The sequence below is a fragment of the Lissotriton vulgaris genome, chromosome 6 (assembly GCF_964263255.1).
Source record: "Lissotriton vulgaris chromosome 6, aLisVul1.2, whole genome shotgun sequence".
NCBI classification, from domain to species: Eukaryota; Metazoa; Chordata; class Amphibia; order Caudata; family Salamandridae; genus Lissotriton; species Lissotriton vulgaris.
Genome location: NC_141694.1, coordinates 1,190,866,238 through 1,190,883,217, shown reverse-complemented (window position 1 = coordinate 1,190,883,217; position 16,980 = coordinate 1,190,866,238). Strand labels below are relative to the sequence as shown.

Here is a 16,980-nt window from a genome sequence, read left to right as displayed (position 1 = left end):
GATTGGCGCTGGCACAGCACGACTTCTCGTTTCACAAGTCTTTGCAGCCCCAGAAGCTTAATTCAAGTCAACTCAACAAAGCTTTATTTCGAGATTTGATATCATAAAAGCACATTTACAAATTAAAAACACAATTCATAATAAATACATTTAAAAAAGAATTTCATCTAAGACTTTTTTACAACGGGTAGATAAAAAAATGTATTAAACTTTAACTGCTGTGCGAGTGTTTAAAAACAGTTAATTATACAGATTCTTTATATAGCTTTTCGTCTGATCAACCATGCTCCAGGCGAGGTGTATGCTTGGGTTGACGAAATACCTCAGTCAGCCTGCCTAGGTTTGGGTCCCTCTGCTCTTGATCGTCAACCCATGCCCAAAAGCCTCTCTTGGTTTCTACCTTTGATAACACTGCCCCAGACTCCCAAGCAGTTAAGAGGCCAGTGGCCGAGAGAGCTTCCATATATTATATTATCCAAACTTGTGGGAGCTTTGGAGGTTCATGACCTCTCTTAGACCCTCTGCATACTTGGAAAGCTCTGGAGTATGCCATAACCGGGCCCAATATAAGAGAGGACGCAGAGTGATTAGGTCCTTAATTGAACGGCGACCCAGATCACTCAAGAGTGGCTTAGTTGGGGTGCACCTCGGGAGTGAGAGGAGTTCCCTAAAGAACTTGTTTTCTGAGGTGACTAGCACATCTACACATCCAAAGCCCCAGAGTTCTGCTCCATATAGGGCACAGCCTACGGCTTTGGCAGCATAAATTTCCAGAGCAGGAGCAATGGGCCTAGTGCTAGATGCACGATGTTCCCTCCCTAATACTCCTACTACCCGTTTGTGGTTTAGGGCCATTTTATCAATATGGAACTGCCAGTTGAATTTATCAGAAATTCTAATCCCCAGATAATCAAACTCTTTCACACGCTCCAGTGGCACCCCATCAAGAGCCAAAGTAGATCTAGACGATCTGCTTGGGTTGAAATAGAGCAGCTTCGTTTTGGAGATGTTAATGACAAGACCCCTCATCTTACAAAATAAACAGAAGCTTAATTGATTATGACCCAGGACCTACGCATCGCAAGCTCATGTCGATGACTTCATTGGCTGCACAACACATATTGACACCAGACTTCGCATTGCAGCTACTCTATGCCAGCCCACGCAGCTCAATGAAGGACTTTGCATCTCGATGCCCAGGCCACAAGATACCTTGGCAGCAGACTGCACTCTGTTCTGCACCTTCTTAATCCACGACAGTCTGGCACAGTAACACAGTGCCTTCTTTTTGGCTTTTCTTTCTGATGAGGGATCTGCCTTTTTAGCATTAAAGTCTTATACTGACTTTCAGATAGCGTTTTAATTATACTGATGCACCTTTTATATCAACTGTTCTTTCTTTATTTTAGATCAATGAAAAATTAACTTGCCTTTGTATTCCATTCTTTTATGTTTTAAAACCCTTACAGAAACAATCCTTAACAGTGATGCTTAAAATGCCTATTAAGTTGCCACCCAATGTAACGCAAATCTATTTTTCCCCACTTAAACCAGCATCATCAACAATAAGGATTTCTTGATAGTCTATTGTTAGATATCTGGTTGTGGTTTGGGGCATTTTTCCCAGAAATTAAATATTAAGGGTAGATGTGCCTATGCAGTAAAAAAGCCAAAATGTATTTTTAGTTGGGCTAAGCTTTGTTGCGCTCACTTGTTAAATCCAAAGAATTGGTATTGGAATTGGTATTTTGTTTTTTATACTCTTCACCATTAGAGCTGTGAAAAACATGGCTTTCTAACTGCTTGTTACAGAGAAAGGTTTATCTACATGGGCACTTCCACTTTATTTCTCAAAGCATTACTGTAGGATTATTCACTCAGGAAAGTAATGAAAGTTGTGAACAGGAATTGTTCTCCACTTGAATGTGTAAAATGGGAGAGAAGCAGATTTAACAGTCCATAAAGCAGTAGTCTATCCTATAACCCATTCACTTTATGCTAGTCTTTGACACTGTATACCGCTTATCCCCCTTTTTTACTAGATTTGCACTATATAAATATCACGCACATGCCTTCTAATATGTTAGTTCTTAAGCTCTTGCTCCGATTACTGACACAACCACAATATTTCCCCCTCGCCCCACCCCCATCAGTCTGCATGCTGCAAGATTCTATAAAGAATAAATTATGGAAGGGGTGTGGTTAGTGAATGCTGTTTCTTAGGTACTTGGAGTTCTGTCTTTTTTTTTTTCCAACCCATATCTTTTTTTTATTTACATTTATTTTAAAACGTTATCATTTCAGTATAGTAGTTGATTTGTGTTGCGTCATGAGCACAAATAGCTGGTTGCACAATATTAAGACCGTTTTGATACATGAGAAGGAAGTACAGACAGGGGGAGGTCGGGGGGTGTGGGTGCAGACCACTTCAAAGTCTCCCAGTTGCATAATCACAAGGCTATTTCAAGAGTCACATAGACAATACTAATGATCAAGAATCCTGTTTTGCCGATTCCAGTGTCTGCAGGTAGTCCTGGAAAGGCTGCCAAATATCCTTTGGTCTAGAGGTCAGGGGTTGGAGGTTTGCATATAATTCACTAGTTGTATTGCAGTAAATTAGGCTGTTCAACCAGGCTTTGGCAGTGGGCGGGTGTGTTCCTCCAATGAAGAGCGATTTTCCCTATTAGCCAGAAGCAATGCGAGTGCAGTTAATTGTCGGACACTCTCCGGTATGTCCAGATCATATCCCAGCAAGGTTAGTAGTGGGGCTGAATCAATCTCCATGTCTCATCTGGGCTAGGCGAGAGTGGATATTGCACCAAGAGGATGCAATAGGACTGCACCTCCATGTCATGTGCTCAAAATCTGCCCTATCTGTTGGCATTTAGGACTGCTCGAGGACCTCGCGGGATCCAGGCGAGCCATGGTGCTTGGTGTGACCAAGGCTCTACGTAGGAATTTGTATTGGATTCAGTTGTGACGTTGGTTGGGTGAAATGAGGTGTGTTTGGGCACAGCATGCTTACCAAGTTTTCTCGGTTAAGGGGCGCCCTAACTCAGCCGCCCAAATGTACCTTAGTTTCCCATTGCTTGGATATAGCAGGGCAATGCATGCACGGTACAGTTTGGAAATGAGCCTACAACCACGAGTGTATATAGGGCAAATTCCTCTTGGGCCTATGGTTAAGTTGGTAGCAGTGCTTGGGGGCACTATGGAGGCGTTTTAAAACTATTTGGGCCATATAGGTAGTATTGGCGAAACGTACATCTTCCTCTTGGGAGCAGACTTGTCCATCTGGGAAAGTCACCCAAAAAAATTCTCCTGCATTATAGGAAGCCAACGATTGTCCGCCAGAGGCAGCGCTGGAGTGTGCAGGAGCCCTGCCCCGAATAACTGGAGAAGTTTCTCCACTCGCAGCTGGTGGAGAGTTTGGATATCCGTTGGATCCAAAAAGGAGCCCTGCAGGCAATATAGAGCCCTGGGGCTTTGGTTGAGTGTGATCTTGTTTGGGTTTAGAATAGGGTAGACTTGCATCAGGATGGTACCATTGATAGGCGTATTGACACTGTGCCGCTAAATAATACAAATGGTAATGTGGAACACCAAACTCACTCCACTCTTACGGAAGACCTAGAGTGTCTCAGCCTATGTGTCGGGCTGGCCTGTCCAGATATATCTCAGTAGTATGCCTTGAAGAGAAAAATGAATTGGTGAAAGGAATGGGTATAGTTAAAAACAGATTAAAAAAACAAGGGAAAATACTGTTTTTATGACCTCAATATGATGTGCTATTGAGATGAGGGCAGAGCCACCATTCCACCTGAGAGGTCAGTTTCTCAATGGCAGGGCCATAATTTAGTCAAATGACTTGCCCCCAGTCATTATGTAGGTAAATGCCCAGGTATATAACCAGTCCGTCACACTAGATCCGAGTGAGTTCACATTGCATGGCCGTGATGGCTTATGTGAAGGGGATAACTCTGATTTGGTCCATTTAATGTGGAGGCTGGAGAGACCTTCAAATCTAACTATCCTGAGGAGGATCGGAGGTAGGTTATCAGCAGGGTGACGTACAAATAACAAAATATCGTCCGCGTAGAGTGAAAGTAGCGGGGGCAACCTTAAACTGCAAACCGCGATGCAGATGCTTCTCCCGGAGATACCTTGCCAGTGGGTCTATATCGATAAGAAAAAAGCAGTGAAGCAGGGGGCAACCCTGCCATGTCCCTCTAGTGTAGGAGAAAGGAGACGTTGAGGAGCCATTGGCCCGAATCTATACCACTGGTTGGGAATTTAAAAGCATAATCAATAAGAAAACTGCACAGTTCGAGGCATGTGGGCTGCTGAATTCATATCTGTGCATAGATCGCCGCCTAGTGTTGGGTCCGGATGATTGCACATTGTTGTCCTGGAAGAGTCTTCGAAGTATCACGAGATAGGTGGCTCCTCCCCTGGACTACAGTGCGCATGGGCATCAACTCCATCCCCAGATTGTTTTTTCCGCCATTGGGTTCGGATGTCTTTGGTTCCCTCTTGTCGGAATCGATAAGAATTAACTTAACTTTGAGACCAAAAGTTCTTTAGGACTTGCGTCGGTATTGTCTTGCGTTCGGCTTCGCAACTTTCCTCCGCTCCGAGCCGAGCTCTGTACTTCCGCGTGCTTTCGGCGCGGGGGGCCTAGTCGACGCTCCAGACTCATCTACCATCATGGAAAACCGAAGTCCATTCAAAAGATGTCCGGTGTGTTACTCGAAGTACCCACACATCGACGTCCATCCGGTGTGCAACAAGTGCCTGTCGCCGGACCACGACGAGGCCAAGTGTATGGCCTGTTCGAGATTCCGGTCCAAGAAGACACTCGAGCTCCGTCGAGCTGCGCTCCTGGAGGCCCAGCAATCTGCACCGGCGCCTACCGACATTTTCGATGCTGGGGAGGTCGAGGATGAAGATATCCAGGAGATCTCAGAATCTAACCCCGCGTCTGAGGTCGAGGACGACTACGACGCTGAGGCCGAAGATTTCGGTGAAGTCGTCGAGGAGGTAGGAGACGACGACGGGGCCCTTGGGGCCATGGAGGACAGCTCAGACGAAGAGCTTCCTCAAACTGACTCTGGGGCCGTTCCGATCAATAAGGCCCAGGTCGAGGGATCGCCTTCGGGCCTTACCCAAGACCTTGATGTAAGTTCCTCAGCCCCGCCTGCTGGCCCGGCCACGGACATTGGTACTGATTCACTCCTGGTGAAACAGAAACCGAAAGTGATATCTACGGTCTCGACGCCAGAGATATCGAAACCGAAAGTGCGCATCGCACGGATCGAAGACTTCGGAGGCCTCGGCGCCGAAGAAACCTAAGATGGCCGTCGAGCCGAAGGCCCACGTCAAAATGGCCGACCCGAAGGCTACTACGTCGAAGCCGAAAGTGAAGGGGTCGGACAGGGCCACATCGGCGCCGAAGACGGTCGACGCCGGCAAGGGTCGACTCGATCACAAGAAGACGGTCGACTACCCCAAGAGGTCTCCTACCGACCCGAAGAAGCGGCCCGACGACCCGAAGGCCCTCTCTGCCCCGCTTCCACAAGACAAGGCCAAGGGGGCTGCGCCAAGTGTGTCGATTCCGAAGGGGGCCTCGAAGAACTCCACTCCGAAACCAATCTCTAAGGACTCCGTCGAGCCGGCACGTCCATCTGCCGCGTTGACTAAGGTCAGAGTCCCTGCAGCGCATAAGGGACGGCGCCGCAGTAGTCGAGCCGAAGGACCCTCCGCCGGCCAAGCCTCTGGGTAAACCGGCGAAGGCGCCCACGCCGATCCTTTTTACCTTGCCGCCTAAAATGGCGCCGAAGGCTTTCGCTGCTAAATCGGGGGCCGGCGTGCCCGTAAAAAGGTCTCTTCGACGCCGAAGGCATCGATGGTGGTCCATGGCCCGCGGCCTCGACAACTTTCGGAAGAGGAGCGTCAGGAACATTTCATCAACGCCGAAACGGGCAGGCTTTCCCTCCTGAAGAGGAAAATCACCCCGGAGCCCCAATTGGAGTCGTACAAGATCCCACTAAAACGGAAGATGAACTCTGCTGGTACTCCAGCCTTGGTGGAGCCCATTTCACCGCAAGCTCACCAGGTCTCGCCCACTCACTCCGATGTGGACGCTGGTGAGGGCGATAACGAAGATGAATATAGCTATCCAGTATACACAGACCCAGAGGATGTGGCAGAGCCCTGGTCTGCTGGTGGTGAGCCTGGGGACCCACATTCTGGGCAGGACCCTCAGCTCTTCTTCGCTAAGACTTCCCCCACTGAAGACTCTGCGGCTTTCATTGCCCTCATTGAGCGGGCAGCAGCCAATCACAACGTCCAGCTGCATGCTGACCCTGTGGACGTAGACTTCCTCTTTGACACCTTTACAGTCTCGGAAAAGACTGTAAAAACTCTGCCAATGCTGAAGGGTGTTTTAAAGCACGCTGCTGAGGTCTTCAAAGAGCCCACCAGGGCGAGAGTCATCAACCCGAGAATCGACAAGAAGTATAAGGCAGCGCCCACAGATCCAACTTATATTAGGGGACAGTTGCCTCTGGACTCCCTGGTTGTCTCGAATGCCCGGAAGAGGGCCAACTCGCAGACTACGGGTGATGCTCCTCCCCCAGACAAAGAATCGAAGGTCATTGAAGCTTCAGGGAAGAGGGTAGCAGCGCAGGCAGCCAACATATGGCGCATCTCAAACACGCAGGCGCTCTTGGCGCGCTATGACAGGGCACACTATGATACCCTAGAGACCCTTTTGCAACACCTACCCGATCAATATAAGGAAGGGGCTGAGATGCTAACACAGGAGGGGAAGCTGATCTCCAACGCTTCCATAAAGTGCGCTTTAGACGCGGCTGACACCGCCGCACGAGCCATTAACACTAGCGTTATGCTTCGTAGGCATGCCTGGCTAAGAATATTCGGGTTCAAGCCGGACATTCAAACCACCATCTTGAACCAAACGGTCAACCCAGATCACCTGTTTGGCCCTGAGGTGGATACCACCCTTGAGAAAATGAAGGACACCGACACTGCAAAATCCATGGGTGCCTGACAGTCCCAGCAGTTTCGGAGTGGGTCCTTTCGTCGCTCCAATACCAGAGGCACCTCAAGGGGTCAACTTTCGCAGTCCGCGCAGTTCTACAAAAGCAACACCCAGACTACTTATGCCAACAAGAGTCGAGGTGGATACCGCGGCAACAGCGCCAAGGGCAGAGGACGTGGCAACAACCGCTCCAGGTCCTCTACCGCCAACAAATAGTGACGCATTGTCACTGCCCCCCGACCACACAACACTGGTCGGGGGGAGACTCCAGCAGTTCCTGCCCGTGTGGAAGTCCATCACCACGGACAGGTGGGTCAGAAAGCTTATCCAATTTGGTTATTGTTTGGAGCTCACATCCACTCCACCCAACATACCCCCAAGGTACCGTCCTGTGTCAGGTGAGCACTTGCGCTTATTGCAGCAGGAGGTCACAGTCATGCTGCAAAAAGGGGCAATAGAGCTCATGCAGGAAAGAGGCACGGGAGTTTACTCCCTGTACTTCCTGATTCCAAAAAAGGACGGATCCCTCCGGCCCATCAACTTTTACATCCTGTCCGAGCATTTCCACATGCTAACACTGCAGCAAGTTCTCCCACTTCTTCGACAGGGGGACTTTCTGGCAACTTTGGACCTGAAGGATGCGTACTTCCACATTCCGCTACATCCTTCACACAGAAAATACCTCAGGTTCACCATCCAAAACCAGCACTACCAGTTCAAGGTTTTGCCTTTCGGGGTTACCACGGCACCCAGGGTATTAACGTAGTGCCTGGCGACGGTGGCGTCACATCTACGACGTCACAACATCCACGTCCATCCCTATCTGGACGACTGGCTCATCCAAGCAAAGTCAGCCCAGCAGTGTGCCGACCACGTGTCCCACACCATTCACCTCCTGCACGATCTGGGATTCTCACTGAATTACCCAAAGTCCCACCTCCAGCCCGCCCATATACGGCAGTATCTGGGTGCGACCATAGACACTCTGGCGGCCACAGCACAGCCGAATTCAGTGAGAGTCAGCAGCAGTCAATCACTGATCCAAAAATTCAGACCTCAAAACTCGCTTCCAGCAAGAGTGTTCATGCAGTTGATAGGCATGATGCTTCCTGCATCTCCATAGTCCCGCACGCGAGACTACATATGCGTCCGCTTCAGGAGTGCTTAGCACGTCAGTGGACTCAGGCTCACGGGCAGTTGAAAGACCTAGTGTTGGTGAGCGGTCGGGCATACAACTCTCTGCATTGGTGGAATCCACGAAACCTTTGCAAGGGCCGACCGTTCCAAGAGCCTGTGCCACAGATTATCCTGACGACGGACGCTTCTCTCCAGGGATGGGGAGCGCATGTACTCCAGTACACTGTGCAGGGACTATGGACGCAACAGCAGAGGAAGATGCACATCAATGTTCTGGAACTGATGGCGATCTTCATGGCACTGAAAGCCTTCAAAGTACATCTGTGCAACAAGGTCGTGTTGATCCGGACGGACAACATGACGGCAATGTACTACATTCAAAAGCAGGGAGGAACACACTCTCCGCAGCTGTCGCATCTGGCTCAGAGCATGTGGAAGTGGGCCATTCAGAGGAACATCTTCCTCATGACAGAGCACCTCCCGGGCAAGGACAATCAGATGGCGGACCTGCTCAGCAGGCGCAGCCACCAAATGCACGAGTGGGAGATACATCCATCAGTTCTCCAACCGTACTTCCGAAGGTGGGGTCATCCAGAGATCGACCTCTTCGCCACAAGGGAGAACGCAAAATGCCAAAGCTTCGCCGCCAGGTTCCCACACCCACACACACAGTCGCAGGGCAATGCGATATGGATGAACTGGTCAGGCAAATTTGCGTACGCTTTTCCCCCAGCACCTCTGATACAGCTGGTGGCACGCAAGCTCAGGCAGCACTCAATGACTCTCATCCTGGTTGCTCCAACGTGGGCTCGCCAATCATGGTACACCACGTTTCTAGAACTGTCCGTGGTACCGCATCAAAGGCTACATCTCACACCCAGCCTTCTGACGCAGAGCCATGGCGACATTCAGCACCCAGATCCGCAACAGCTCAACCTGGCGATCTGACTCCTGAAGTCCTAGAGTTTGGCTACCTGCACTTACCTCCCGACTGTATGGACATCATTGGGGAGGCGAGGAAGCCCACTAGAGCCTGCTATGCGGCAAAATGGAAGCGGTTTGTCATTTATTGTGCGGACCACAACATTAACCCGCTGGATGCTTCTATTCACAGCATCATCTGTTACCTTTTCCATCTGTACAAGTGTAATCTGGCCTATGCTTCCATTCGCATTCATCTGTCTGCAATGGCCGCTTATCTCCAAAATAGGCAGCACCTCTCCCTTTTCACGGTGCCTGCCATCAAGGCTTTTTTGGAAGGCCTCAAACGAGTCATTCCGCCACGGACTCCACCAGCTCCTGAGTGGAACCTCAATGTGGTCCTTACCAGGCTGATGGGTCCTCCCTTTGAACCACTGCATTCCTGCGAGATTCAGTTCTTGACATGGAAAGTGGCTTTCCTCATAGCAATTACATCGCTACGGAGGGTTAGTGAATTGCAAGCCCTCACAATCCAAGAGCCATTTATCCAAATTCATTCCAACAGGGTGGTGCTCCGCACTAACCCTAAGTTTCTGCCAAAGGTTGTGTCTCAGTTCCACATCAACCAAACAATCTAATTACCTGTTTTCTTTCAAAATCCTGAGTCACTGGCGGAGCGGATGCTCCGCACCCTTGACGTTAAACGGGCCCTAATGTATTACTTTGATAGGACCAAGGATTTTAAAAAAAACTAAGCAACTCTTTGTCGCCTTTGCGCCACACCACAAAGGTAACCCTATTTCCAAGGCTGGTATTGCTAGGTGGATCGTTAAATGTATCCAGATCTGCTATGTAAAAGCCAAAAGCACTCACCATTCCACCAAGAGCCCACTCCACCAGAAAGTTGGGGGCCTCTATGGCATTCTTTGGAAACATTCCTTTAGAGGCCATATGTAGAGCAGCCACATGGTCTACCACACACACATTTACTAAGCATTACTGTGTTGATGTGCACTCCAAACAGCAGGCAGCTGTAGGGCTGGCCGTTCTCAAGACACTTTTCCAAACTGCTGCAGCTGGCACGGGCGGCCGCCGCTAATGGAGGGCCTGCTATGTATTCTATGCACAGATAGGAATTCAGCAGCCCACATGCCTCGAACTGAATATGCTACTTAGAAGTATGCATCTGTTCTTGGCATGTAGGGCTGCTGACATTCATATCGCCCGCCCTCCTCCCCGGCGCCTGTAGCAGCTGCAGTATTCACATATATACTCCTAGCATGGTCATCATTCACTGAGTTTCACTCCATCTTGGCCACAATGGCTAAAAACGATCTGGGGGATGGAGTCGATGCCCATGCGCACTGTAGTCCAGGGGAGGAGCCACCTATCTCGTGATACTTCGAAGACTCTTCCAGGACAACAATGTGCAATCTTCCGGACCCAACACTAGGCGGCGATCTATGCACAGATATGAATGTCAGCAGCCCTACATGCCAAGGACAGATGCATACTGGTAAGTAGCATAGTCGGTATTCCCAGTTTGACTAGTGTTGCTTGCAAGAAAGCCCACTCCAGGGAGTCAAAGTACTTTTTTGCGTCCAAGAGGGCCATGGCCGCCACAACCTCTAGGGAAATTCTGTTAAGCGCCAAAAAGACCATACACCGGTTCAAGGATGTGGAGCGGTAGAGAATGAAATCAGATTGAATTGGGGAAATAATCTTATCCAACGGAAGTGTGAGGCTAGTGGCAAGGACTTCTGCCAATATTTTATTATCTTATTTGAGGAGCGACAAGGGTCTATACGAACCACTGTGCCATGAGTCCTTGCAAGGTTTCAGAAGTAGTAATTACTGCTTCCTGGAATGGCAGCACTGAGGAACAATCAAATGGGTAGGGGGGTGATGCAGGGGATCCTCTCAGAAGAATGAAGCACCCAGCCAAAACACATGTTAAAATTGCACACAGGCTATCCGGGTACAATGGAACAAATCTGATCCTCCGCACCTCCCTGGATTGAGGCTCAATGTCTAGTGTGCATTGATTCGGAGCATGCCAGACAACACCGGTCACACAACAAAGAGTTGAAAATTCCATTGCTCCCTGAAAATGAGTCATAACGCCTGGTACGCTTTGATATTGGTTGCTCCAGACAATTCCAGTCACACACACACACACACACGCACGAGAGAGATGCAGCACAATAGACTCAGCCGGCCACACTGGATCTCGCAACCAATTAATCTGCTCACCACCAACGAGACTCTTCTACGTGTTGAGGTACCCATAATGCAGGGGTCACCCTCTAGCTACGGGATATATTTCTGAGGCTCCGCACAAGGCAATCTGGTCTCCCGGCACAATACTTGGTTCCTCCTTATGCCGCACTAACAGTTGGGATCCAGCAGATTATGTGGGCACTTAAGAGGGCACCTCTCTCCAGGTGTCACTTCTAGATAGTGCAGGTCCCTCACGGCAGGTCTTTGATGTCCCTGACAACTCGACAAGAGACGAGAGAACGGTGGGCAAGCCAAAAAGCCCTTGAAGAGCACACTTCAGGGTGGCACACAGCAGCAGGTAGTCCGCCCAAGCCAGCCACTATTCAGGAAGAGTTCACGGTCCTTTCCAATGACAGTAATCTTCCTTGTGTGCAACACATTTATCTGGCAGTGGGCACTATGCAGTTCCAGGATGTCCTGTCCCATGTCCCCCCAAATGTATCCCTTGCATGCTGAATTATGGCCCCAGTAGTTGTACTGAAGTGTGCCTTTAAAGTAGGGGGTGGATCAGAGGGCTCCCATTGAGCCACACGTCTTCCCTAAATTTCAGTTTTGTCTGCCATGAGGCCATGGAATGCTGATCTTAATCTTTGGTGTGGCCATGATCTGGCATCTCAGATGCCAAGTGTCAAAACTTCTCCCGCCAATCTATCCATCCAGGCCCTCAAATGACCGAGGTCTGTCATTCCAATTGTATGCCCAATGTTTGACTTTTTCTGTGGAATGCACAGATGTGCTCCCTCTGCCCCCCAGACTTCAGTTTAGAAGTGGCATTTCTAAGCTATTAATGGCATCCCCATTTACCACAGCAGAGGTTTTGTGATTGGGAATCCAATGATAGGAAACATTATGAGACTGCTTCACTGCAAGCCACTATTGCAGCTTGAAGTGATTTGAACTATTGGCCAATGTCAACCTCCTAGGTAGTGAAAACTCATTGGTGTTCTTTACTACCTCAGTCCTGCCAAGTATCACTCAACAGGACTAATGCGTTTCAATGAGGTACTACACATTACCGCACTGAAGAACATTATCACGCATACGTCTCAGCTGTGCTGTAACTGACCCTGATAGTGCTGCCTAAAACTATGTAGTGCTTCAGCATTGCGCCACCTGTGGCATGCGTGCTGCTCCTGCAGCCAGCTTGGTCCTCCCAGCAGCGTTCAGGCTGCTTCCAGGGTCACTCAATCAACTGCTACAATTTAGCACAATGCTTTAGTGCAATTCCCCGGGGTGTGGCTCCCACTGCCGGTCAGCCTAACGTTGTCAAGGTAGACTGTCACTGGACGCCCCTCCTCCCGGGACTTACAGCCTGGACGATTATGACCGGAGGCAGGCAAGGCGGCAAACCTGAATTGCAATGGCTCAAGGTGGCTCAGGGCCTGAGCCTGCCTTCCGCAGCCAGCCTTGGTAGAGCAGAGTCCCTGCCTGCAATTATGGAGGTGCTCCAACCGCCACAGCTTCAAGTCCGGACTGACTGCCCTCTGTAGCCCAAGTAAGTACCAGCCTGTGCCTAGTCCTCAGGTGTCGGTATTTGCAATTTCCAGACTCTGTGGTCACTAGTCTAATTCCTAAAGCAGACCTCATTTTTGCGCCTGCCGTCATACTACACAATTAAGGTAAATTAACTTACCACAGGTACCCAGCAGAACGGAAGCCTCTCTGAGATTCAGACGACAATGGCAGCCCCTGCCTCGTTACCAGAGCCCTCTAGTGCTTCTCTCGCTGACTGATAGCTGTTCATGTAAAGGCGGAATTTCAGCCTCTGCGAAGTCCTCTCCATCCAAGCCCACTGTCCCAGAGAGCCCATTGATGCCTGCTGTAGCGCCATCCCTGGGCCTCAGTTTCTCTCAGTGGGCGTTGAGGTTCTGGTAATTAAGGTGATAAAAAACTCAGTGACACGAAACTTCATAGGGATTGGGAGTGCCCAACCACTTAACCATGAAGGCCCTGGTGCCTGCTTATGTACTCTGGAAAACGCGACCTTTTCATGGGAAAGTTGTGATTTTCAACTTCCTCTGCTCTCATGCACGTTTAACTGGCAGGGATGAACTATAGTGGGATCCAGCCCTAGAAGGTAATATTGAGCCAGGACCGAGGGCAGGGCTGCAGCTAATCTTATTTTATCCTGATACTTACTGTGTCAGGGAGGGGTAGTGTAAAAAAACACTGAGGCACATGCTGCGAGGCCCCGCTGGGGGTGATGTACACCTAAACAACTTTACAGCTGGGCCTGGTGCACTTAGGGAGCAATCAGCAGCTCACTGACCACGCAGGGTGCAGTTACAGGGCAAAGGTTCAAGTCGGAGCAGCATCTGTAGGCAGTGACCTGCAGGCCGAGCCCAGCTGTGGTTTTCTCAGATGTAGCCACATGTTAGGGTGGCAGCATATCTCGGTTCTGGGAGCGCAGCAGGCAGGAGGGTGGGCGCTGATGCGCTGTACAGGAGAGCACAAGCCACTTTAGTGACCCAGCAAGGCCCAGCAGGCTCGTACCTCAGGCTCACACTCTGCTCTTGTCTCTGTAGGGCTGCCAAGGCAGGCCAGGCTACTGGGCGCTCACAGCTGACTGGCATCCAGGGGTATTCAGCCGCCTCTCATTCACTGCTCACTTGTCCAGCAGCCTTGGGGGACATGTTGGATTATCTGATTGCTCAGGGAAGGTGGAAACGGCTCATCTCTGCATGGTGCCGGGCCAAGTATGCCAGAGCTTCAGTGCCATGAGGCCATCTTGGTTGCTGCTGTGGCAACACCCCTTTATAAACCAGCATCTAGACAGCCATTTTGTTCCTACCACTAAGTATTGGCATCTCCCACCTACATCAACTTGTGGGATGCAGTCTAAGAGCATTAGATTAGTCACTGCATACTACTTAAATCACAGTGATTGCCTTTAACATTTGGGGTATGAGCCATAACTAGGGCAAAGCCATTCCGAGTTCCTTTTGTTCTGGCTTGAGGAGGACCTCTCCAGGCATTTCTGGATAGACTGTTTCCATTGGAGCAGGGTAAAGATTGATTTGCGTTTGGCTGGGTCATAAGTGATGTGGCAAGGTGTGCAAAATAACAGTGGATTTGATGTGGCTCTAGTAATTACCAGTGGTTGAGATTAATTCAAGCATTCTATCCATCACTTTTTTTGTATACTTTGCAATCTATGGAATCATGCATACCTATTGGAAGCTGTGCTAATACTACCTACAAAGAGACTCCGATGGTTAGAAATTGTTTACTTATAGGTTTCATTGAGCTAATGTTGGATGAGTTTGTGTGGAGATGCCTAGTAAAGTCAGAATCAAACTTAGTTTGGCTAATTTAATGCTTGTGTGCATACTGTGTTTTAAAATAATAAAATGTTTACACTAAAAATACATTATTGCATATTGGATTCCCCCTTGAAGGACAATGTGTATCTAAAAAAGGTTTGATTGCTTTATCTTTCCATTTAGGGATGCATCTTTGATGGCAATGAGACGACGTATTGAAGGTTTAACACCAGAAGAAATTAGAAACCTTTCAAGAGATGACATGCACATGCCTACAACCATGGAAGACTTTGAAGTGGCCTTAACTAAAGTTTCTAAATCTGTATCTGCCCTGGATATTGAGAAGTATGAACAATGGATTAATGAATTTGGATCATTTTAGATGATCATGTTCAAGCATAATAAGACTTTAATCCTGAAAATCCATCTTAAGTCTTAACCTGTTTCACATGTCCTGAATAGAACCGATACAGAGCACCATGTGCCTTATTTTTTTTACCTGTTTGTAATTACATCCATAAAGGTAGATTTTTATACCTTGGATATCGATTCCTGCTTACCCTTGAAATCTGGAGCCAACCAAGATTATTGCACACATTGGTATGCCGCTAGCTGTTTAAAATTTTGAAAGAACCTGTTAGCTTCATTGTTTTAGGAAAGTGCCAAGTACAATATTTATTCATGTTAGTGACCTTGACAACTTGAGATATTTTAAAAGCTGAACCTTTATTTAATGTATCCGCTCTTTCTCCAGAACAAATGAAAGGTGCTTTTGGTTAAGTAAAACTAGGGATTGTAATATTTTGATAACTGACAGCCAATTTAGTGATGTCATCTTAAGAAATAAATAGCCCATTTTCTTATATGGTTCAGAATGATGGCTGCTAGGCCAGGTTTCCCAGTTCTGGGCCAATACTGTTACTACAGGAATCCTGTAAGCACTGGAATGATCCTTTGTTTTTTAAGGAAGCTTAATGTGCCAAATAAGAATGACTGAAAAGTTTAATCTTCAATTATAGTCTTATTATATAAAAAAATGTTTCTTAAATAGACTTAAGGAGACTAGAAACCTTACATAACTTTCCTTAGATGTTCAATATTCTTTTCGTTGGTGCTACTGAGAAGAAATATTGATACAAAATTGCTTACAAATTCTACCTGTAATGGGACCATGCAAGCTTCTCAGATGGCTCACTTGCAGTCTGTTCGATATCTTGCTATAAGGAAGCCAATAATTGCTTAAAGGAAAGGCAGTGGTAGACAGGTGAGGATAGCTTCTACAGATCATTACCCCCCTATGTCTACTGCTGATGTCCTCCGAGCTGGTCTTCCTCATCCTGATATCTTTCAGTATGGAAAATGTTCTGTTAGAAGTGGACTACTTAGGTTCACTGCCATGGATGCCATGTTCACTGCCAGTTTGAATTGTTTCTCCTCACAAACTGGCACAGTAATTCAAGTGTATCCATGACGTGGCAGAGATTATTTTTTTTTCTTATGTGTTTGCCCTTAGTGGTTCATTTCGATTTCATGTCTTATAAAACAATTCCAAGCCAACACTATTTGAAAACATCACTGGTTATCTTGAAATGGTTTCCTTGTTTTGTCAGGCCATCATTTTCAAAATGAACAATAAATGATTTTTCTTTGTTGGAATGTACAGTAACAGGTTTATTAAATATTTTCCTGATTTTCATGGTGTTTCTTAAAGCAAGTTTGATCACGCTAATGACGACACACTATCTTGGATAGTAAAATGTTTGCAGCCGGAATCTTTTCTGGATTCACATGATGTGCATTATTCTGCCATGTAGCGGTTGGACTCTAAAAGTCTACTCCTGGACGTCCCTCACACCCCCCCTTCTGCGTCGTTTGGTATTGACCACTAGCTAGGTTTTCCCTTCCCCTAGGTTGTCAGATGCACCCTTGAAGCTCCTGTGCACCATATTAGGTTTATTTTTCCACCTCTAATTTCGGAAGTAAGTTCTACATCTCTGGGTCAAAAGCGCCAGTGCTTTCGAGGAAATTCCTTTCGCCGAAAGTAAAGAAAACACCATAGTCCTTAAACAAGAACTCTGGTGGGAAGTCGATGATAATTTTTTTAAACTCTTAAAACTTTAAAAATATATATTTTATATAACCAAGTCAGAGAATTGATTCTAGCGGGATGGTGTGAGTAGTGGGAACGCCATTCAGTCCTCAAAGGGTTGGCAAACACACCCTTTTAGCTTTTGCCACAAAGCTCCTGCGTGGTTGCACAGAGAGACAAACCTAAGGTGTGTAATGTGTACCTATACCAGATGAATGGGTGTTTTT

The 16,980-nt window shown here is 47.9% G+C and overlaps 1 protein-coding gene across 2 annotated transcripts in view; it reads left to right on the top strand.

Annotated features, from left to right (window-relative positions):
* The window catches only part of KATNA1 (katanin catalytic subunit A1), a 223,708-nt gene extending 207,348 nt beyond the window's left edge, over window positions 1-16,360 (top strand). For both annotated transcript variants that reach the window (XM_086927296.1, XM_086927295.1), the window contains exon 11: window positions 14,848-16,360. In XM_086927296.1, coding sequence (XP_086783422.1) covers window positions 14,848-15,046 — 199 coding nt within the window. In that variant the 3' untranslated portion in view covers window positions 15,047-16,360. The remainder of the gene's footprint in view (window positions 1-14,847) is intronic.
* The last annotated feature ends 620 nt before the right edge of the window (window positions 16,361-16,980 follow it).